The sequence below is a fragment of the Lonchura striata genome, chromosome Z, assembly GCF_050655825.1.
Source record: "Lonchura striata isolate lonStrDom1 chromosome Z, ASM5065582v1, whole genome shotgun sequence".
Classification (NCBI taxonomy): Eukaryota; Metazoa; Chordata; class Aves; order Passeriformes; family Estrildidae; genus Lonchura; species Lonchura striata.
The window spans coordinates 81,388,336-81,412,813 of NC_140740.1; the positions used below are offsets into that span (position 1 = coordinate 81,388,336).

The 24,478-nt window shown below is 41.2% G+C and overlaps 1 protein-coding gene across 1 annotated transcript in view; it reads right to left on the reverse strand.

Annotated features, from left to right (window-relative positions):
* CHSY3 (chondroitin sulfate synthase 3) overlaps positions 1-22,777 on the reverse strand; it is a 145,282-nt gene extending 122,505 nt beyond the window's left edge. The window contains exons 1-2 of the mRNA XM_021540160.4: positions 21,883-22,777; positions 20,023-20,306 (exon numbers count right to left, since the gene is read on the reverse strand). Of these exons, the coding sequence (XP_021395835.1) occupies positions 20,023-20,306; positions 21,883-22,597 (999 nt within the window). The 5' untranslated portion in view covers positions 22,598-22,777. The remainder of the gene's footprint in view (positions 1-20,022; positions 20,307-21,882) is intronic.
* Positions 22,778-24,478: the final 1,701 nt, after the last annotated feature.

The window sequence follows — 24,478 nt, forward strand, 5'->3', positions numbered from 1 at the left end:
GATGACAGGCATAATTGAAGAGTTGTGGACTATGACACTATGGAAAAATCAGAACATTCACAACTCATTATCTCCACTTGGCTTTATAGACTTTTTTTTTTTTTAATGAGATGATCATTTGCTTTCATGTTGGATTGCTATCTCCATTATAACACTCTTGAAATTTTGGGATGGAAAACAGATAAATGAACAGTCTAGAAAACATTTAAAATTACATTTTCTTAACTGTAAGCTACCATCTTTAGGTGAACTACTAAGAACCCCACAAGTCTTTAAACTATAGGCTTCTGAGCAACAGCTCAGTTTGTCTAAAGTCTGAAGTCAGTTTGTGTGGGAGCTTGTCAAGCACACAGAGAGAGTCGGCACACAGCCACATCACAGACAACCAACATCATGCCTAAAGAAATAAGAAGCCACAACTAATGACATCCAGGCAGCATATGGTGAGGAGCAAAGGGCTTGCAACGGCGTCTGGGACCAACTGGGAGTGGCCATGCAGATCAACAACCTGTGAGTAGCCAGAAGGCTTCCAGAACATTCTATGAGAGCCTAGCTATATGTGTGTCAGCCCCACCTTGGAGTCTTCTGAAGCAGCCTCTTTATGTTTTGTTTTGCACCCTTTTATTTATTTAATAAATATCTTCAGTTTTGGCACTTCCATTGGACTCGTCCCTTCCTTGTTGCTGTGCTGTGTGCCCACAGCATCATCGAGCTCCTGAGACCAGAGGCTTTCCCGTGGGCTCCACAGATCCTTCAGAGTTTTGTTGCCAGCCCTTCTCCAGCCACTCTGCTGCTAGCAGGGTCAGAGAGATCACCAATGGTCAAATGCAACAGGTTTGCTTTTCTTTTGTTTCGTTCAGACACAACAGTCTGCAAAAACCACATCTGCCAAGCATCAGAATTTCACCTTTAGCTCACACTTGCTGAACTTGTTCTGCAATGTAGCATATTAAAAACTGAGCTGCTTTACAGTAAGTTTACTGAAGAATAAATGTTGATAGAAATTAAGTACAATTTTTCAGCTGAAAGCCTGTATGAAAACAACAGTATGCAGCATAACATATATCCTGGTTTAAAAATAAGATCTGTCAAAAAAAATCAGTTGAATCAAAAGGTGACTGAAATTTGATGATGAGACTACCAAGGGTGCAAAACAGTAAGTCTAACAAAATAAACAGGAATATATTTTCAATACTTTTTTCTTTTTCTATTGACATTTTTCACAGGAAGAGAATATACTGACAAAAAATATTACATACAAGATGGGAATCATTCAATAAGTAGAGAGTAAAAAAAATCCCATTAATTTGAAAATTCTGGATTCAAATACCATATTGCTCCCCATGATCTGAAAAGCTTGTTTGAAACATTAGGTACCAGAGCCTCTGCACAGAGGTGCTCTTGACTTGGATTATGCATTTGGACATTGAAAGAAGACATCCAGTTTTATCTAAAGCCTGAAAAGCAACACCTGAAGGAAAACATGAGCCTGACAGGTATTTAACATGGGATAACTTCCACTTATGTGGAAGTTAAATGATTACAATAAGTTCATAGGGAATCAAAAAAGCTGCAATTTTATACTTTTTTTTCCCCTGCTGCCCACTTAGACTAGACCCATTCCAAAACTTTTACAGAAAATTAACCTAACCAGGTGTAGACCTAGCAGACCTAGACCTAGCTGTCTGACTTAGCTCATGAGGTAACTGGGTGTTAGAATTGGGCGTTTCAGTCCATCACTCACCTAGGAAGCAAGATACACATGCACATTGTGAAAGTGGAGGTGTTGAACAACATCATCAGCCTACTGCACTCTGATGTGACTTCTTGTTGGTAGTGTAGATAATCATGAAAGGCTGCAGACTTACTGTTCCAAGAAATTACAGACCAAGGATGCCTGAGTGCTGGCACTAAGCCATTAAACTGGGAGGGGTGGGGGGGAAACAACACAAAAAAAAAAAAAAAACAAAAAAAAACAATAAAAGGAAATAAAAAAAAAAAGCTCCAGCAAAACCCCAACAACAAAAACCAAAACAGCAATAGTATATAGCAAATCCCTATAAAATATAGCTTCATACATTAAAGCTTACTCACTCTTGCATGTATGAATCATTGGGTTTTTGTAAATCTTTATAATTTTGTGTTGATCTGGGTGCCTAATTTAATTCCTAAATTATTAAAGGAAACTAAACCAGGAGAGCCATAAAAAAAAATCTAGTTGTTTAAGGCTGCTCAAGGAGAGGACTTTTTGTTATTAAAACTGCAGTTGATTCAAGTGTCCTTTATGTTAAGCATGAACCCTTAATGAACTGGCTACTTCCATCAAATATATATCACATCTTAACTAGTGCAGCTTTAATTTTGCTTGGAACATCCCATCACCACTACCACTATATTTTGACCTATCTCCTTAGCTGGAAACAAATAATTCATGACCACAGAAAGCCTCCCTCTGTTCTCAGCTCTAACAGCACTTGGCTCAAAGTCCTCAACTTTAAGACCCTATCACAAGGCTGTACATGTTACCCCAGACTGGAGATACTTGGTTTTATCCCTTCCTAGATAAGCATATTTTTTCCTTTCACTCCACTTTACTCTTTCACTCTTACTTTGTCACATCCATCTCCCCCTACATAGGACACAATGGTGACACTTGCACATTGTTCACTTTTTTGTCTCTTCAGAGTTCATAGAAAACTATTCAGTTGAGGATCTGTGCAGGTATCCTCATTTTGCCTAATAAAAACATCTCTCAATCTTGCCTTCCATCTCCAGGGATGATCGTGTGTCGGAGTCCAGGACATCCTTCTGGCTGCCCTGGCTGTCTCGAGATCCTGGCAGGGGGCTCGGAGACCTTGGCAAGAAGTCAAAAACAGCTGTGGCTTTGATTTTAGCCCGTGGAAAACAGCCAACTCTGGACGAGGAATTACAAGCCACAAGGGTTTTAGTAGTGCCATATTTGAACTAACACAGGGTGAAAAAGTAGAATTTTGGGATCTTTAGAATGGGGTTCAAGAGTGTACAATTTGGGCGTATCCTAGCCTTCTTCTTTGTCTTATCCTCCATGTCTTGGTGTAATGGTGGCACTTTTCTATTTGCTTAAAACAGAGATTCACTATCTAACATAGATGATGGCAATTGGTAAAGAAATTGTAAACATAGACATGTAGTTTTGAGTATACAAGGTGGGAGCCACCCAGGGCTCAAGGTCAGAATGTTGTGGCCTCCTTGCTAGCCAGAACTCAGCAGGTCAGAGAAAGAACGTTTAGATAAGAAGAAATAAACAACCTTGAAAGTGCAATTGGACGTATTCCAGATTCCTTCTTTGGCTGCATTCGGCCTAGAGGAACAAGGATTCTCACTATCTCAAGGATTCTCTTCGATCTCTTGGGGTCACCCCGACTTAGGAACCCTCAGAGAAATCGACAATCGTGCAGATGTCCAAGCCATGCATGTGATGCTCCCACCCCCTCCAACCCCTCAGCACTGCAGGGCTAGCACCTCACCTTGAGGACCCTCTTAAAGGACGTATTTTTTTCTGTACCTATATTTCAGAAACACTTCACAGTCCTGTTAGAGAAACTCTGCAGCCAAGCCAGTATGCTCTAGCAAGTCACAATCCAAACAACCAATTAGGCTTTGCCTACTGCTGATCACTTAAAATGCACACACATAGTAAAAAGTCACCTCGATTAAGATCATAAACCATTCGCACACTGGAATATTTTCTAATCACTTGTGCAGAAGTCCAAATAGTTCAGCTCTCAAACAGGGCAAGAATCTGTCTAGCTAAGAAAATTAACATTGCTGAGTTGGTTAATAATGCGTGGCATTACTGTAACAATTTTTAAAGAGCTTTATGTAGGCTGACCATAGAACAAAAGAAGTTAGACGAAGATTGTCAAGCAGATTAATATGGGATTTCTTTGGATCACTAGTTGCCAGAACCACAATTGATACCTCTTCTAGAGAAAGTGCCTCAGCAAGCAGTACCCCAAGAGCTCCACTATTCACTCTGGTCTGCTGGCATTCCCCAAGTGTGGATTAAGGAAAGTGAGAAATGCACAAGGTACTGCCAAGATAATTTCTTTCAATTACCTAATGTCTTCCATAAGTCTCCCATCCAACTGATTTTGAGAACTAACCACATTTAACTGATTATATCTGAAAGATTTAGAACAGAGAACATGGCTGCAGGCATTTAGGGAGACACACATTACTAGGGTGAAAACATTTTTATTGCTTTGTGATTTCACCATCTGGAGGACATTATGGTATTAACGTGTATGAAATTATTAAACATTAAAAATGCTTTCTAAAAGCTATTACTGGCCTATTATTAGGGAAAACCTTGAAGATATGTCCCATGAAAATTACATTGTTCAGGTTTTGAAAATATGTAACAAAGAATACTACGTGTAATTAATATTTAAGAGCTGAAGAACTATGGATTATGAGTGAACAAAGAGGGTATGTGGTCTTATAAATGCCGCAGCAGTTTATATGACCTTTTGCTACTTTAAAAAGGTACTGAAGATACAAAACAAATAATAAAAAAAACAATAAAAAATACTCAAGACACAGAGGTGTATAGGAAGCCCCAAGAAAATTGAGTTTATCTTAAAATCTGTCTGGTGTCAAAGCAGCACTTCAGGCAATGGCATTCAGCTGCTCAGCACTATGGGGTAACACAGAAAGAAGGTACAACCATCTTCAATGCCATCATCACTGTGAGGAAAAACAACCTGGTGTCTCACACCTTTTCATTTCAGTATAGAGGGCACCCCAGACTGCCACAGCAATAACCTATACTCCATCCAACCTGCGAGAAATACCTTCCAGTTGTTGCCTTCCTACAAAGCTAAAAAACCTTTTAAAAAATCATACAACTTTCTCTGGAAACATAAGACTATAGAGACAGTATTCTTAAGAAAATACATATATTAATTAAAAAATTTGAAGACTTGAGGAAGAGAATATAGCTGAGAAGTGTCTATGGACATATTTCTTAATTGACGCAAGCAGCTTACTTAAAAGCTACTTTTTTGGGACCTTGATAGGGAAAAAAAAAGCTCAAAAACTACAGAATAAACATACTTCCTCATTAATAACCTTTAAAAGTGATTAATGTTTCATGCACTGAAAATGACATCTCCCCTTTCTATGTGTGTTCAAACCACTGAAGGAAACATTAACAGCCGTATCAATCGTTTCATATGTTTGCCTTGCATATCTATTTCATTAGCAAGATTTTTTTTTCTTTTCATAGACAGATCACAGTTTTTATTGAAACAGTTTCACTTCCACAGTAACACTGAGCAATTCTGTATGGTTTTATAGGCTTTCGTGTCACTTCAAAAGCAGAGGCAATAGTCAGAGTAAAAATTTTATTGCAAATGAGACAAAGTGGCAACAGAACACAAAGGGCAAAGCCGCAGAAAGAGACAGAGGATGAAGGGAATGTAAGCTCTGAACAAGGAAGCAATTTTATGGTAGAAAATAAGTCATTATATTCAGTATGTGACATACATTTAATTGAACTTTAAATTGAAGAGACTTCCCACAAAGTAGGCTAAAGAGATGTATACAGAGAGCAACTGCATCAAGGTAGGAGAGGAGACAAACTTTCCTTAGGGGAGAAATTACTCATCTTAAACCTAACACTTCAGTGAGATTCCTGCTCCCACATGGTTTTGTATCACCCAAAAGCAGAACACCAAAAAGCTGCTGCAGACTTTGACAAATCCAAGGGCCACATCTCTCCTACATGCCACAGTTTCCCTGCTACTCCCCTGTAAGTGAAGGACCAAGAGTGATTTTTATCAGAGCAAAAAGAGATGATCTTATAAAAGAGAGAGAAGCAAAGAGTTTGCAGCCCAGAACACCCTTCATGGGCAGTAGCTTTAACGCCTGCACGTACCAAGGGCCCTCAGAGCTTCCTCAAGAGTTTTATGGCTCTTCTCATCCTTTGAATGCCAAATAGGCACTGAAAACGTATCTTTTTATACCAAAGGATATATCAATATGCAACACAGATCACTGCAAGCAGATTCCAAAGGCAGTTTTAGGTCTACAACTTGCATTCATTTATTTACTTAGGAAAAGCTAAGTTCTGCAAAATTTGACATCTCTCTTCCAAGAGAGCTGCCAGAGCTGGCAGGAACAGGCTGCTTCTACACTGCAATGACTGAGCCATTTGTTTGCTATCAGTTGCAGGACTGGTGCCAACCTGAACACACTGACACGAACTAAACTGCCTAAGGAATATAGGCATACATAAGATTTAACACAGATATATTTACTACTTATTACTGAAGTTTAAAAGCTCTGAAGAAGCATCATGGAAAAAATCCATGCATTTATGCAAGTCTTGTTTTCACAAGAGCATGACTGCCAACCTAGCCAAAAACCTCTTTTAAAATGTTGTATATTATTTTAGATATTTCAAGGAAATTGCCTCAAGTTGTCACATTGAAAAGCAGTGGCATGCTCTTCCAGCATTTGTCACACATATGTACTTATCTACATACATACAGACATGTGTGTGCACACATATACGTACATACTTCTTCAACCTTTATTTCCTTAAACAATTAATAGGAATCTGCCACTTCAATTCTTCACGAATTAAAACATTCATGAACAGTATGCAGAGGATTTTTTTCCTAAATTAGGTATGAATTTGTAGCACAAAAGGACCTGTATTACACTGTCAACATGCTTTAACCAGAAACATCAGCTCTGCCAGCAGATTCCAACATCCATTTGTTATTTGTCCTTGCTATGAAGGGTTCAGAGCAAAATGGGAGACTAATGTATGCTTGTCTTTCATAGATGTTCAGCTTTAGAGACACATAACAAGTGAGATTTAGATTTCAAAAAAAGTCCAGTGTTAAAAGACAAATCTTTGGGGGTTTCTGATCATCTCCACATTTATTTGCAGTCATTTAACTAACATGAACAGCAGAAAATGGCAAATGATGGAGCATAAAGTTGAAAAACCAAAAGCTGACTTCCTTCTAAGATGCACTGAATTGCTTCCTTTAGTTGGAATTAAAGTCCTCAACATGTACAATAATTTATAGGTCTTTGTAAAATGAAACCCTTCTTATTCACTAACCATTTTCCTGCCATGAGGTACAAGTAGACTGGACACAAATGTGGCTGCATTTTCCACATACATTATATTATATACATACATTACTATCCATTCCTCCATACCATAGCATCTGCCTTTGCTGTGAAGGTCACAGTGAGAAACAAGAACATTCCCTTTACACAAGAAAAACCCATTTATTGGCTGATATTGAGACATGATGTTTAGGATGGCACAGTTTTCCAACAGCAACAGGATTAAACAACACAACTACTATACTAGCAAATTTTAGCACAGCTGAAAGTTCAGTAGCTGGAAACAGCCCAAGATGACACTGACCTGGCAGTACTAATCAACTGAAAACTGGTGATGAATTTACAGAGTGACAAAGCCCTAAAAATGATAAATGGAATCAAGAGCCACAGTAGCAACCTGTTAAATACAAGAGAATTGCTGGTTTATTATCTGTATTGATTAACAGATACCCAAAACTCTATTTAACATCTCTCATTATTATGTATTTCTCCCTGGTGCACAAAGAGTAGTAAGTATACCACAAAACATAACACAAAATTCTTTAAACTGTTTATAAAAACAGAGCAACTCTTTACAATTCTTTTTTTATACTGATCACACAGCTTATTTTCCTATATAACTGAAATACTTAACCCAGCAACTATTTTTGTTACCTATCTACATGGTTGTTATGGATATGATAAGGGCAAAAAGTTATTTCATTTGTACGGGCTACTATCTACTCTGCAGAGGATGTTGGACCAAACTGACCAATATAATTATGGTCAAAGAGAAATAACTAAATAAAACTCATCAAGAAAAGAACAAATCCCTTCCTCCCCCCAGTTCAGGGCATCACTTTTTTTCTTTATTTCAAGTTGGAAACAATACAGAGTATACTTACACTGAAGGTAACATGGCTATTAAAACTAGTATAAACACCAGCTCACTTGTTTTTGTTGGCCACATCATGGATTTACGACAGAACCCTCAAAAAAATCCTTTTGGAGGCCATTTCCAAGGAAAGCATTAGGTCCCCAAATGATGTTTAGCAATGAAAAATTAACAACAAAGTTTTTTACTAAAATTATGAGTTTAGTACTAAACTAAACATTCCAATAAGCAAAGTTCTTTTAAACTGAGATGAGCAGGAAGTTCCTGCAGTTCTGGACTTACTCTGCAGGAAAGCTACTTCTGAAACGTATTTTCAGATAAAAAAGAAGGTACCACCAGCATTCAGAACTATGAAAAATTTGACTGTTCCTACATTCAGGAACATATTTTAACATGATTGTTCTGAAGCCCTCAGTTAGATCTTTTGCCTTCTGAGCTCAGGAAATCTAATCAGCATTTTATCAACACTATACATAGCTGATGAAATGCCATTCTGATCAATGTGGATGAGTAAGCACTTTCACATCACTCAATAGACTAGCAAAACACAGTAGTGAATACTATATTACTGGCATATTTAACAGAAACATGACAACATTCTAATGCTGGATTCTCACATGGGGATGATTGGTCTACGTGATCAGCTAATTCTAGACATAACAATTGCTATAGTAACCAACAGTCTCCAGAAAAAGTAACAAATTGACAAGTATTTACTGGTCTTTATTATTATTTGCTCCCCAGAGTGGAGTAAAAAGGCAAATGCCAACTTAACTGCAACTTAACTGCATTATACTTAAAAATATAAACTCCATTATACTTATAAATAAATACTTCCACACACACATATGTATATACACATGACTGCACACACAGAGAGCACTTCAACACCACATCCTATTTCCAGGCAAAAACTCATGAAAGAAGTCCTACTTGTGTGGATGAAACCCAGCAACAAGCAGCTGATTCATAGGAGCTGTTTTCTACCTTGCCAAACTCAAAGGCAAGTCAGTTTATTACTCTAACCCACCTCCTTCCAGTTTTTCCTTCTCCTACTTTGAGCATTCACAAAATCATAGAATTTTCAAGGTTGGAAGAGACCTTCAAGATCAAGTCCTACCATCCACCCAACACTATCACTGTAACCCATAAACCACATCACTCAGCATCAGATCCAGATGCCTCTTAAACACCTCCAGGGACAGCAACTGCACCACCTCCAGGACATCTTTTCCTCCAAAAAATCTATTTCAATGCCTGAACCCTAACAGTGATAACTTTTTTCTAATATCCAATCTGATTCTCCTATCTCAGTTGAAGGACATTTCCTCTGGTCTTATCATTGCAGGGCCAGTAGAACAGACCAACCCCCACCTCACTACAGCCTCTTTTCAGGGAGTCGTGGGGAGCAGTGAGGTCTCCCCTGAGCCTGCTCTTCTCATGACTAAACAAACCCAACTCCCCAGCATTCCTCATAAGACATGTTTGCTAGTCCTTCCATAAGTCCTTCCTTGTTGATTTTAGCTGGACAAGCTCCAGCACCTCAATGTCCTGGAGGTGTGAGGGGGCCAAAACTGGACTTGAGGTGTGGCCTCAGCAACCCCAAGTACAGGAGGATGATCACACCCCTCGTCCTGCTGGTCACACTGTTCTTGGTTCAGGCCAAGCAAGATGTCATTGGCCTTCTTGGCCACCTGGGCACACAGTGGCTTACACTAGGCTGGCTCTCAACAAGCACCCCCAAAGTCCCTTTTTTCAAAGCAGCTCTTAAGCCAATTCTGCCCCAGCTTGTAGTGCTGCACGGGATTGCTGAGACTAAAGTGCAGAACCCAGCAGCTTGCCTTATTGAGCCTCATGCCGATGTCCTTGGCCCACTGAGTCTGTCCAGACCTCTCTAGAGCCTTCCTTCCCTCAAAAGGATCAACACCCCCACCCAGCTTTGCACTGTCTACAAATTTACTGAGGGCGCCCTCAATCCTCATGTCCAGACCATCAATGAAGAAGTTAAATAGGACTGGCACCACAATCAAGCCCAGGCAAACAGTTCTAATGATCAGCCACCACCTGGATTTACCTCCACTCACCACAACAGTCTGGGCCCAGCCATCCAGTGTTTTACCCATTAAACAGTCCACCCATCCAAGATATGGGCAGTCAGTTTGTCTAGGAGGAGTACAGATAAAATAATAAAGCCACTGCTGTTCAAAACATTTTTCCAGCCCTGAGTTACGACGCTCGGGCTGGGCAAATTGTTAAGCATACTGCAAAAAGAATATTAGCTCATTCAAGGCTCTCTGCCCCACAAGGACTGTATATCTTTTCTATCTCACTCCCATGATAGAGTTGCCATCTTCAAGCATACATGTCAGCCCCACAGCACGGCTAAAAATTTAAGAACAGAAAGGTGTTTATTCTTGGACTTAATAGTCTAAAAACTAAGGGTAACAGATTTGGAAGAGGGGACATGAGCACCAACTTCCTATGGCAAGGACAGAGCAACTCCCAGTGCATAGTTTTGGTACAGAATTCTTTTTTGAAAGTAAAAACAATAATCAATTTTCGCAAGGATGTAACAAACACACTCCATAACTCTAAGCAAACCTCAAACATTAAATCCCACAAAAGAAATACATATACATTTACATGCCCCTCTTGGACCCCTCAGTACTATATTTTTCAAAAATATTTTGTACTATTTCACCACATTTTCTATGGTAGTCAACTACCCTCAGGAGCAGATTTTCTCCCCACCAAATGAAGAAAAAAGAAATTATAAAAATACAGTACAGAAGAAAAGGATGCAGAATACTACCATCTGCTTTCATTCCATCTTGCAGGCCAGATTCATACCTAACAGATTATTTAAAAACAACAATTAAATATATCAAAAGTACATAACAAAACTGTTTCATTTGCTGAGTTAGGCACTTTCCTATAAGCTCAGCCACCAGTTACATTTTTGAAGCTAAATTCCCTGACTTCTGGAACTCACTGCACTTCAGAAAATTCTTCCCAAACTGATAAAAAATGGCATAAAAAGTCAGTGTGTTTTGTCATGATCAACAATAGGAACTTTTGCAATTCCAGTAGGATAAGAGCTCCATAAGATGGGCCTTTTTGTGATGAAAAGTCGTTATGCAAATAGGTGTACTACAGTCTGCAGCAGTAAAGAAAAAGCTTTCAAGGAAGGCTAAAAAAAGCTATTTTAAATTGAAGGCAAAAAAAAAATACATACATACAAACAGAACAGAAGGATAAAGATCTAACTGGAAAGATAAATGTAAAACAAACTAAAAGCTAAATTCTTAGTAGAGAGACTGCAGTAACTACTTAGAAGCACAGCTTTTTCTCCAAAGAATTTTCACTGATGCCCTGGGAAGCTTGGTTATCACCTAGGCACAAGCCTTAAACATATGCACATATACATGCACATTTCCATGCATGCAGAGTTACAGTGTATGACTCATGCAGCACCAAAGCCCACATGCATTTCCACTATACTGCAGCCACATATACTACTAAAGAAATGCTGCATTTCTTCAATGCGTTTGTTTGTACACCATGAGCAGCTCATTCAGAGATGCTGCAATCAGAAAAGACCCCATGAACAAGCACTTCTCTTACACCAGCAAATGCAGAGTCAAAAGCAGTGTCCCTGGTGATCAGATTTTTGTCCTTCAGATGTTAACTTGTCCCTGAAATGACTGTAAATAATAATAATAATTGAAGAAAAAAAAAATAAAGGAAAATGTTTCAAAAGCATGGCAAAACACTTGAAAACACTCCTGAAAGTATTAAAGTCCTTCAAAGTAACAAGCACACACACACGAAGAAAAACCCAAACCAAGCAAACAAGAAGCCTACCATCCTATTTTAAACTTTATTTTAAACTAAACTAAATAGTTTTAGTTTCAAGTTTCTAAATAAAGTATCACAAACCAAAAATTAGAACTGAACAGACAATCTGTCCAGTCAGAACTTCAGGTTTCAGCTTTCAGTATTCAACTGTATGGTTAAACCAACATACTACAGAAGACTTATTTTAAGCCTTTTTAAAAATATTTTTAAGTATTCATCTTACTAAAGGTAAAACTTCAACCAACATGTTGGAAGTGCATCTCAAGAGTACTACATAAAAGATAATGGAAATGTAACTCAACACTACTACATTTAAAAAAAAGCTAACTCCTTTCCTATGTTCATTTTAAGACTAAATCATACATAAAACAGTATTCAAGAAGCCTGTATCAGCTACCAGGCTGCTTATCCTCCTCCAGAATTTCCTAAAATTATACCTCTAGTTCAAGATGTTCTTTATTTTTGAAAGTATATGAGTGCTTTAAAAGATTTCTTACAGGTACATCAAAATTTTTTGCTTAGAGTAATACCCAGAAGCTAAAAATATTGCAGCAGGGGTGGAACTACACATTTATTTGCTCCCCAGTTCCAAACATGTACAAAAAAGTGACTAACCTGGCACTCATCTTGAGCTTAAAGCAGTACCCAGCACTGGTCTGATGGAATAAACTCCTCAAAGCTGTCAATTCTTGCTGCAATTTTAATACATGAGGTATTCTTCAAATATTTTGTATTATTCCATGCAATGAAATAACTACATTAAAACATATTGCAGAGAATATGGTACAGCAGTGTATGCTGATGATAAGTTAATATATGCCTTCTCACATAAGAACTGAAAAGAGCTGGCAAGCTCTTTGGTAATGAGAATCATAAAATAAAGCAAGAAGACTTAAATGATCCAGCTACATTTTATGCCTAGCTGTCTATGTGAAGAAAACTAACAAGAAAAATACAATCTGGAAGAGTATCTAGAAAGCTTACTCTTCCAAAAAAAGACATATCCTACTGTAGTATTCCACTAGGTTTCAAGAGGACATTTACTAGGTTTTTATTTCAAATAGTTTTTTTAACTCCCTCTGTTTACAACTTCCAGCCTCTCTCTTTTGCGAGCATTTTCTACTTCAGTAGAAATATGTCTTTTGATTTCAAAAGATGTGAAGTTGGAAAGTCAAAGTCAGGAAAAAGTTATTTCTGTGAGATTTTTCTAAGTTGGGATAAGAGATACAAGGAATAGTCCAGAACAAGTAACAAAACCCATCTACACTGGGGGTCAGGAGGGAGAAAGAGGAAATAACTTGTGGACTATCTGTGTCTTCGAGAAAACCAAACACACTTTCAGGAACTCTCTACTATCCCATTTCAACCAACCATGCACCTCAGAAAGGCTGAAGTAGGACAGTCTAACAAAACAGTTAGCCAAAGTATGACCAATTACCACAATCAATCTGTACATGTGAAATACGGTTATTTTAGAACTTGTAGGGAAGACAAAACTTTGAAAGCATAGGTAATTCTGGAAATACCTACAGAAACGAATGCTTCCTGTGTGGTTAGGTTTACTTAATTTTAAGCTAAAAACTAGAAAACTATTTCAGGAAAAAAAGTAAATGTAAGAGTTAAAACTTGCTTTTCTTCATAAATTCACTTAAAGTTGGCAATAATGCAGTTATTCATCTGTTACTCTCACTCTTAAAATCAAGCTTATTCCGTCCACAGTAATAGGGTGCTGTAAAAACTTATGATCTGATGGGATAAAACAAGATATGTCTTACAATATTGTGCCACAATTGCATCAGCTCATGACAAGCACTCTTTTAAACTCTTGTACACCTACTTCTGCACTAGATATCTGGGGAAGTGCCACCTAGATATATACAATAGCACAAGTCTTAAGAAAATATTTCCAACAAAATGACAGCAAACTTGAGGGAAAAAAATCTAACATGGTTAGCTTTAAACATTCAGACACACTGAGACATGGGTCAGGATACCCATATGCAGAACTAAAGACACATTTATAATAGTTTAGGAACTTTTTTTCTTCTTGTCTGTGGGATCCTTTGGTAAGTCAAACAAGAGCTTATTCTTAGAGGAAAAACTTTGAAATACTTGTTTTAAGAACATTCAAACATTTGCAACTGACTCAAAAGCTGTTAGCTAGCCACTCAGTCCTCCAAACAAAGGGCTGCTGCTAGACAAAAACACACTGGAAGGAAGGTGTAGCCATTAATTCATCCCTTCAATACCAGGGACATGAAAATATGCCCCAGAGTATTTCATGAACTTGGTAACTCAGCACCAGGTGTCACACAGCTGTAAAACTCCAAAATCACACAATATCTCCTCTTAGGGCAGGGCAGAAAACACAGGACACTAAACCTGAAACCAAATCAGGAATGTAAGAGACCTTAGCACTCAACCAGGTGAGAAATGGCTCCAGATGCCCTTATACCCTGACCCACAGCCACAGGCATGTTTGTCCTTCTGCACATCTCCATGGTAGCTATGGGAATGCTATCCATCACAATAAGGATGCCAGAAAAGGTATTCCCAGCTCTTGCTGCTGTGCTCAGCCACATGAGGAAACATGCAAGTACCAGGAATGACTCTGCTTTCTCACCATGACGTTCCTCAACTTCCCAACCAAGCCAATCATGACAGGATCAAGAAGAGCTTAGAAGACAAGGAATCCCCAGGATTCATGAACCCAAGGGAGGCAGGGCCCTCAGGCAGATCCCCAGATTCCCCACATAAAAGAGAAAACAAATGACAGGAGGTTATGCAGAAAGCCATAAGGGGAAAAAAAAAAGCAGGAAATCTGCACAGCACAGTTAGGGCTGGCAGCTCAAGTGAGGATCAGGCAGAGCCACACAGGGCAAGAGTAATGACCCAACTTAGCATCATGGTCAAAGCAACAGGATATGCATTTAAGGATTTACAGTTATTTGTATCATGTACACACAGAAACACGATACTACAATAGTATGATTTGTGACCAGGTGAGACTCACATAAAGGAAAGAAATTTGGTATGTACAGTTAACATCACTAATAGGATAGATGTTGGTATTAAACAGTTAAGACAGCACACAAGCAATTTTGCACCAAAAAATGTCCATTTATGCAAAAATTCAAAGGCCTCTGGGATCATGTGATTTATCTTCCTATACACTCAGATGCCCCTACTGCAAGGGTCCACTCTTCTATGCATTTTTATTCTAGGATCACTGATTTTTTTTAAGTATTGGCTGCATTTATGTAACTGCCTAATGATGCTGTCCAAATTCAACAACTTAAGTGAGGGTGGGGCACTGCTGCTTCAAGACTGATCATTCCAGTACCCAAAATGAGCAAAATACCATCCTATCATCAAAGGCACCCACACCTCTAATGTTTCTGTTTGGTCCAGGGTTGAACTCAAAGCTTAGTACCTATCTTCAACAAAGTGAGAGATAAAGCCTCAAATGAGAGATTAAAATACATCAGGAAGGAAATCTTAAATTAAAACAGGAAATATAAAGTATTTTTAGAAGTTACATAAAATGGTTTACAAAATTCTAGTGCCACCAGAGACAGTCAAAATACCAATGCACTGTAAAGGAAAAGTTTCTGAGTACACAGCTTGATCCAAAGAGGCAGTTTCCCATGACACTTACTGCAATATTTACTGTAACTACTGGGAATCAACAACAAATAGGATAATAGAGATCTTTTTTACTAAAAGAATGTTGCAGTAATGAGACTGTATTCTATGGTTGTCCTTGAACTTTGAAAACAAAGGGAAAAAAAATAATGGTAAAAATAGATATATTATCTATGTTGACTACTTGTATGTAAAAAGTACCACATCTTCTTTCAACATCAACCTACACAATACCAAAGGAACAATACTGTATTGGATGCTTTGGAGGAATGTAGTTTTTAACTCTAAAGTGAACATAGCAAGCACTGGACTTGATAGTCCTTATGAGTCTCTTCTACCTTAAGATACTCTACATGATTTTCATCCATAAAAAGGGAAAAAGGGGTACAAAAAGAAAAGCTTTGCAAGCATTTGAATATGTGTTAGAAATACACCAATGAATTGTCTTTAGATGTTTTATGCTACATTTGACATTTTTTATTTTCTAATAAAACACATTCTCTGATAGTATTTACACTCTGACGCTGTTTTCTTCAATTGTTATAGCTACTTATTTCATACACAGCATTTCTTTTAGTCATTTTATGGAACTACACTATTTGCTCTGTTCAAATCTCAGGTTATAAATTACAAAATGGTCTTCTGAAACCCAAAATGTACTCTTAAAAGAAAGGGGGAAGAGAAGAGGGATAAAATGATCAGACTTTTATTTCAAATCATCCTCTATACTCAAATTCCTCTTAAACAGCAAAACGAGGAAGTACAGGGCATCTCAGCTTTTTAATTATATTTTTGTTTTCAAAAGAATACAAAACATATGGCTCATTAAAATCAAGATAATTTCTTAATTCCTTTAAAATAAAAATATTTTAAAGCTTCAAAAATAGTGGAAGAGAGTGATCGCTTGAAATATGGATTCTGAAAACAAATCAAAAAGCCCTTTTAATCTTTAGTTTCTGATTTGGGGAAGCAGAAGATGTTATGACCTTACAAAAATGAACAACTTTTTACAGAGATGCTTTGGACAAATTTGTCAGGTTTTTTATACCTCAATCATCACAGCATCATCAAAACTAAGAGTAAATTAAAGCATAATTGAAAAAATATAGCAGAACAAGGGTGGATCTTCTGTAAAAAAAAAAAAAAAAAAAAAAAAGATCCATCCAAAATACACTTCCAGCAGATACCTTCTCATGAAGCAAGGAAATGGACTAGATTTAGGCTACAGTTCAACTGTTGCTTCCAGACAATTTGAATCCAAGCTGCTGTATTGACAGTAGTTTGACACTTTGCTGGTCCTTTATTGCTGGCTATGACCACCTCTTTTTCTCCTGATGCTCATGCTCAGCAAAGTGGATTCTCCCCTGTTCCAGCTCACCACAGGCTGCCCAAGTCCAGCAGAACAGGACAACAACTAAAAAGAGACACTAACCTGAATCTCCTCCTCTTTCTGTCCTCCATTTTTCATAAGGACCCTAAAAACATTGTCATTAGATTCCCTCTCTCAGCAATCTAATGACTAATTCTTTATTTAGAGTAGAGGAGCTCCATCAGCAGACACAGAGAGAGGCTCATCACCTCAGCCATGAGTCACTTGGTACGTAGGAGTCCCAATCTTTAGACCTGCCTTCAAATCTGGCAGAACTAGAATTTAACTCTAGAAAGCTCAAAACATGAGTGGCTCACTGCAGGTCCATAAATATCTTCTTTTCTTATTTATTCTTACAACAAAAAAAAATTGTTTATTTTTTTTTTTAAAAACACACCAAAGTTGTTACCCTCTTCTTGTCAGCAAGCATATTATGCATATAAGCTACCATATGCTTCTGGCTAGCCCTAAATAGCAGCAGAACAAACTCTGACAGGCAGCCAGTCAACTACACCATCTAAACCATCCAGCAGAGATCAAACATTTCAGGTTTTCTCAGCAACTCTTTGACTTTCCAATCCAGTTCTTCAAAAAGAAATCTAGTAAAAAAATGAGGCAACAGTGATTCAATTCTTCTGGAGCTAAAAAGGTCCTATGAATTTTAATGTCATTGTTTCCAGCTTACATTGGTCTTCACAAATACACACAAAAGACCAATTATTGATCTTACTAAAATCAACTAAGTTAATCATAATCTTGCAACTCAAGAAGACTCAGTTTATTACTTACATAGAGCAAGAGGACAAAAGTGCAACTGGCTATACAGGAAGTCCTGGCCCCAATCTTAGATTTTGTGCACATGTATCTGAAGGAATATTCCCCTTCAATCACATCGAGAGCATTTCTGATTTAATACAGGAATAAAAAAGCACACAGAAATATTTTCAGTGCCCCAGGGGAACAAAATCATTCTTTTCACCAAATAATCTAGCAATCTGCACCACATTGATCTCCTCAGGTGGAGTATCATACTGTTGCACAGCACAAATTATGCCAAAGCACAAATGCAGCTTCTCTTTCCAGACAACCCATTTCACTCCTTCCCATCTAAATAGGTTTAATTCTGGGATAACATCCTAAGCAGCTTTGCCTTAATCATCTGCATTTTCCCAAGCAGCTTCTGCACTGGAAACAGTCAAAGATTCTTCAGAATCAGACAGAAATACTGGTCAGAAATTAGTAGTAACTATTGCAATGCCCAACACATTTTTTCTTGTTTACTACATTCTTTATTACATAGACCTAGGTCCTTCAAGAGCAATTGACAACTAAGTCTGGTGTCACTCTATTCCAGCGTACAAGCCTAAGTTTTTTTCATAAAGTCTGTTTTCAGGCCTCAATCCTACCATGAATAGCTGAGTTTCTGGGCAGTCATATAAACCAGTCTCGAAAACTGTATTTTTTTTATTCCATCTCCCCTAAGATCAGTGGCTGGAGCTAACATTTCCTGACATTCAACATCAAAACAAATTGTAACTATGGTGACAATATTATCAGTTTTCTTCCACTGATTTCTCCCCAACTCAAGCCATAAAAACAAAACCAAAACCCCTTCCATGATACAACTGTCAAGAACTTAATTTTGCCACCTGATACAGCAAGCATCACCATGTCCATAAGGACTGGAAAATAGCTTTGTACAGGCACAGCCCAAACAGAGTGTATGATCAGAGTCAGAGTGTGTGATCAGTGTATGATCATACATCAGAGTGTATTATTAGGCTGCAGATGCACCATGCAATTCGAATGTCTGATTAGGAACCACTGGTCCTATATAGTCCTACATGGATTTCCATCAACACCATAAATGCCTTCCCTTCTCTGCCAGAGCAACGGGCATATTATTTCACAGCAGCATTTACAACACATAATGAAATAGCCTCAAAAAAGCATATTTCTATTGTGAAGTAGATTTGTCCCTCTAAGATTTCTACCTAATTAGTAACAAGCATCCAGTATTTTCTTTTGTTCTGTTTACATACACTGTAGCCTACTAAACACAATTATAAATGGTCACCTTTGCCTGGGACATTCAGAATTTTTTTTTTTTATTACACAAAATTAATTTTTTTTCTGACTTGTTGACACTAAATCCCACATAGCCTCTTTCTGTGGCCCATTTAAATGGTTTTTTCCTGATTAATAAGGGAGTGCCACAAGAGCAAGAACATATCATATTAATATTAAATAACTGATCCAAATAAGTGAAATAATATTCAACATATTAGGTTTCACCCTTTATCCTTTCTTGTAGTTGTATGCTCAGCCTCTTTTTATCTATGAAAATAGTCTTGCAAATAAGTACAATAATTCCAGAGAAACCAGCATGAAATTTAGTTATGGCATTGCAGATAAACTTTTTTGGTACTGCAAAGACCCTTATTACTTTAGAAAATGCCACTACTAAATGAAGTAATTTGTTTCTAAAATTACTTCGGCATGGGAAAATTTATTACACTGTATATATACTTAATCCACTTTAATACTGTTCTATGCTAAGAAAAACACTAGCAAAGTTGTATCATAGAAAGGCAGTGTAAAAAAATTCATTTCTGTACAAAAAGAAACAAACCCAGCCAAACAACACCTATTTCTGCTTTTATCAATAAAATACATGTGAGTAATTAAGAAAATGCATCCCATTCTTTAAATGCTACAATGTATTTTAAGAGACTGTGATACAGAGCAAACAGATATGCTTTGTGCTTAACTAAACTTGAAAAGATCTGCTTAAAACAATCTGTCCTGAACAGCATATATATCAAATGCAAGAGCTCCCTGTCAAGGATTGTTTTGAAACCCTCTAGGTAATGCTTTAACAACTTACAGCATAGCAACACTTATAACATGGCTGCAGTAAATTGTTACCAATGAAAACTGTAAGACGCAAGTAGGAATAAATATGATTACAGCAATATGCTCTGAATGCTTTCCTCTCATTTTTCCTTACAGTCTGCAGTTCACATCCTGATGCAAGCACTGGAAGACAATTAAAGTGGAAAGAGATTGCAGATACAGCTACTTACCTTGCAAGATGAAAAACTCTGTAAACAAATAGCACACTGCAATCTGTACTGTCACTCACCTCATAGGACCAAACGCACTGAGTTCCTCCAAACCTCCGGACACACCTGCCCACTTCCACATCCTCGTGAGTGGTGTACATTTCTCGAAGGCATTCACCTATATGTGGCACCATCCTCCGGAGAACCTCCCGGCTGAAGATCATTCCTGGCCCTCCCATACAGAAATTTTCTCCAGGCTCCAGCCCCAGTTTTCCGAGTTCTTCAATATTACCCAGACCAGTCTGCCCCAAATAGAGAGGTTTACTGCTGTTCAGTGAGCGAAGAAACTCCTCCAGTTTTTCACCTGACAAAAAGACAAGATTACTGTTATTTCTCTGACTATTCTGCCAGCCATCTCTTTCCCTGTACTCCAAGCTTTTAGAAAAATGTAACAGGTACCTGAGACTGTCAAGAGGAAATCCTAGACCTAGAGAAAACATCCTTAGACAAGTTAACAGGTTTTTTAAAATCAGCATTACAATGACATTTTCCTTCCAGCCACAAGCTGGAATATCGTCAAAACTTAATTTTTGACAGTGGACTTTTCTGTTCAAACAATACTGATGGAAAGCACTTGCTAGTATAGAAGTCCCTAAAGCTGGACAATTTAGACAATATAGTTCCAGGCTGGGGAGGAAAGGAAGTGGATGGGAAATAGGTAAGATTTAATAGGATTAATTTTTGAAAATACCAAAGCAAATCTAAATTAACTAAGAAAATCAGGTTTGATTATAGACTAATTCTTGGAAAGAAAGAAAGACTCTTGTTAATTTCAAACTGTTCCAGTGCTACAGTGTTTATCATCACTTAGCTAGTTATTTTGGGAAACTTTAGTATCTATTTGAAATTAAAAGTTTCTTGATAGGTTTAATGTGGTACCATTAAGGCAGAATCTTAATGTAATCAATTAAAGATAGGTTCGGTACAACTTCGGAATGAGCTCAAAGAAAACACAACTTTATGCCTGCAACTGAATGAATATACATATATACGAGTGTACATCTGCAGGTATTTGACAGGTGAATGACAGCGGATGAGCAGGCAGCCTATTAAACGACTCAAAATTAAGCGACAAATAGGGAAGGGTACAGCTACCACCAATGAATTTACAACAGTGTAAGCAAGCAAACTCACAACCTTGCCTTATGCTTTCAACTTCAGCTTCTCTTTCCTAAGCGCGGGACACGGAACAAACAATACCAGCCTCAAGCGCAGTTCAAAAGGAAGCAGGCTGCAGAACACCACGTCTTAAGGGTGCTATGAAACCCGCACGGGAGCTGCTGCTTCCCGGAGGCGCCCGCTGCACTGAACAGCATCTTTATCGGATGCGCTCGCCCAGCCCAGGGTGGAGGCAGCGGGGAGCCGGTAGCGGTGACAGCAGCACCGCTCACCGGGAGTCCCGCACCTGAGAGAGTCCACTGGAGAGCCGGGGAGAGGCACGACCGCCAGACACCCCGCAATCGGATCGTGAGCCCTGCACTGCCCCGCAGCCCGCCGCGCCCGGACCCGATCCTCCGGAACACAGCGGAGGCTCGTCCGCAGCATCGCCACGGAAGCGAGGGCGGGGACGGCAGCACCTGGACCACACGCCCATCCACGCTCAATGTGCCCGGCGTGGTCCAAGCCGCAGTTTTGGCTCCGCAGACCGGCGCGCCCCGGACACGCCGGGGTTCTCTCAGGGATGGGGAGGCTCCCGTACCCCGCACACTGGGGCTGGAAGCAAACGCCGGCGGGGTGGTGGCAGGTCGAGGCTCCCCATGCTCTTCCCCGCCCCAGGCGGGAACCGAATCTCTCCCCGACCCCCGGGGAGACTCCGACGGGCTCCCAGACAGCGCTCCCCTTCCTCCCTGACTCCCCCCGGCGGGATGCTCCCCTGTCACCTTTTATGTAGACGTCGTCGTCCGCCCGCATGAACCACTCGTACTTGTCCAGGTAGTGGTCGTGCATGTACTTGATCATCATGAAGGACTTCTTTTGCGGCGGGTAAGAGTCGTCCACTCCTGGCAGGGCGACGACGGGCAGCGGGGGCATCCCGGGGGGCGCGGCGGAGCCCTGGCTGGAGAAGAACTCCACGCGGCCCGGCACCGAGGGCGCCCACGTCCGCTGCGCCGCCACCGCCCGGCTGCCCAGGTACTTCTGGGCCGTCATCACGCCCACGTAGAGAAAGTTGCGGGGCTTGGCGCAGCCCTGGGCGCCCCCCCAGTCCCCGCTCCCGTTGTGGCTGCCGCCAGGCCGGCCGCTCCGCTTCTCGCCGCCTTCGTCCTCCTCCTCCGGCTCCCCTTCCCCGCCGGCAGCGGGGCTGGAGACCGTGCCCTCCGCCGCGGCGGGCGGCAGCTCCCAGGGGCTGCTCCTGAAACTCGTGCCGCCCAGCACCGCCGCTGCCCCCGGCGGCGCCTGCTGCCCGCCCGCCGCCGCCGCGCCCCGGGCCGCCCCCGGCCCCGCCGCGCGGCCGTAGTAGGAGCAGAGGCTGGCGCCGCGCCGCTTCTTCTCGCTGAGCTCGGCCACTCTGGGGGCGATGAGCCAGGAGGCGGCGGTGAAACCCAGCACCAACCCCAGCACCACGCTCAGCCAGGGTCTCCGGGACCGCGCTGCCATGTCGCGGGCGGGGCGGCTCCCGGAGCAGAGGCGACCACCGTCCCGCGGCGGCCTCGGGCGCGGCGTCTCCTGCCCGCGGGTCCCGGCCCCGCCGCGGCGGCCCGGGCGGCTGCGCTGCTCCCGACCAAACTTCTGCGGGCGGGAGCGCGGCAGAGCGGGAGCGGCGGCGCCTCCGCTCCGCTGGCACCTCGTCCCCGCCGCGGCCGGTCCCTCCCTGCCCCTCCCACCGCTCGGGCTCCCCGCCCGGCCCCGCGCAGCGCCGCCGCCTTCCTCCGCGGCTGCCGAGCGCCTCACCCCGGAGGGCGCCGCCGGCGCCCGAGCTGCGCCGGAGAAGTGGCGGCCGTCGCCGCCGCTCCGGAAGGAAACGATTTTTTTAGGTGCCTCGGCACCCGAACCGGCCCCGCCGTCCGCCGGCGACCCTCCTGCCCGCCGGGGCCGGGGCCGGCCGCCGGGCAGTGGGGAAGGGTGGGGCGCGGTGGGCTGCCCCCGGCAGCCTCGCTCAGCGCTGGAGCCTCCGGTGCGTCCCGGACCCGCTGTAGCAGCGGGCGAGGCCGGGGTCTCACCAGCGGCCGCGGCTCGGCACCATCCGGGGCGCCGGACGGCATCGTTCGGCCCGCTCGTCTCCTCCAGAGGGGTGGTTGTGAGAGGCAGGTCCGGGTGTCCTGTCGAGAGGAGACATGGAGAGATGCCCTCTCCGCTGCCTCCGCTCTGGCCTCTGCCTTCTGCCCTCGACAGTTGACAACTCCCCAGCTAAAAGTGCCTTTTCCTGTGGCGTGGATTCCCACGGCCTGAGTATATCATTAGTGTTAGAAATTTGTATTGTTATTTGTGTTGTTAATATTGATTTGGTTCTCATGAGCTCCAAGATCCTGGGCTTCCTCATCCCCCTGACCTCTGGGTAACCTCTGCAGTCCAGGATAACTGACAGCAACAATATAACGTTAAGGACACTGTGCCTACAGGGACGGTTTTAATTCTGAAGCTTAAGATTGCCTGCATATCGTCCATATTTATATGAATCCCTTATTTAATTGTGCAAGATGTCTATCTCCAACAAGAGCTATAAATTGCTCCTCATATCCATACATCTTTTCACTGAAATACATCAATACAACAGATCCAGTAGCATATATTTAATAGTTCTCAGCAAAACCATCCATTTTTGTGGCTAATCTATGGCGTTGTCTATCACTTCTTGTGATTTAATCAATTGTCAGACACATGTCAATGTGGGAGGAGGAGTATGGAGGCTGGTGGTCTGTGATGTTAGCAAAAGTATGTGAATAGTGAGAGAAAAATATCAAGCCTTTTTGGAAAATGATGCCGCTTTACCCACCTAACAAAGCAAGTCCACTCTGCGCAGTCTTTAGCTGTGGTCACTTACTGAAGTAATTTGCAGTTTTAACACGTGACAGCAGATACATGCAGTGAGCAGGCTGCCTGCTCTTTGTGTTTCTGAGATGTGGAAGCATCAGGCTCAGGAAGCATACTCCTGTGGTTTTACCAGGACTGAATGTCCTTTCCAAAGAGACCATGGTTAATTTCCTCCCCATGTGCACACAGGCTAGCTCGTTTGTAACACCAATCCGTAAGGCACTAGGCATTCATTCCAGCTGCCACCACTAAAAACATCAGCCCAAGTCTTGTGTCCTACTAACAGACAAGCTCAGTGGAAAGGACGTCCTCCAGAAAGGCTTTACAATGGCATTGGGAATTACCAGTGTTACGAGAGTCTCAGCTTTCTGCATGAGCCTTGCACTTTAAAATACTATCTCACATCCCTTTCCCCCATCTCCTTGCCAACAGTTGGCGTTGCTGGGCCATGGTGAGTCATGTGCAGTACAACCTCCCTGGGACCTTCACAGCCCAATCATAATGGTG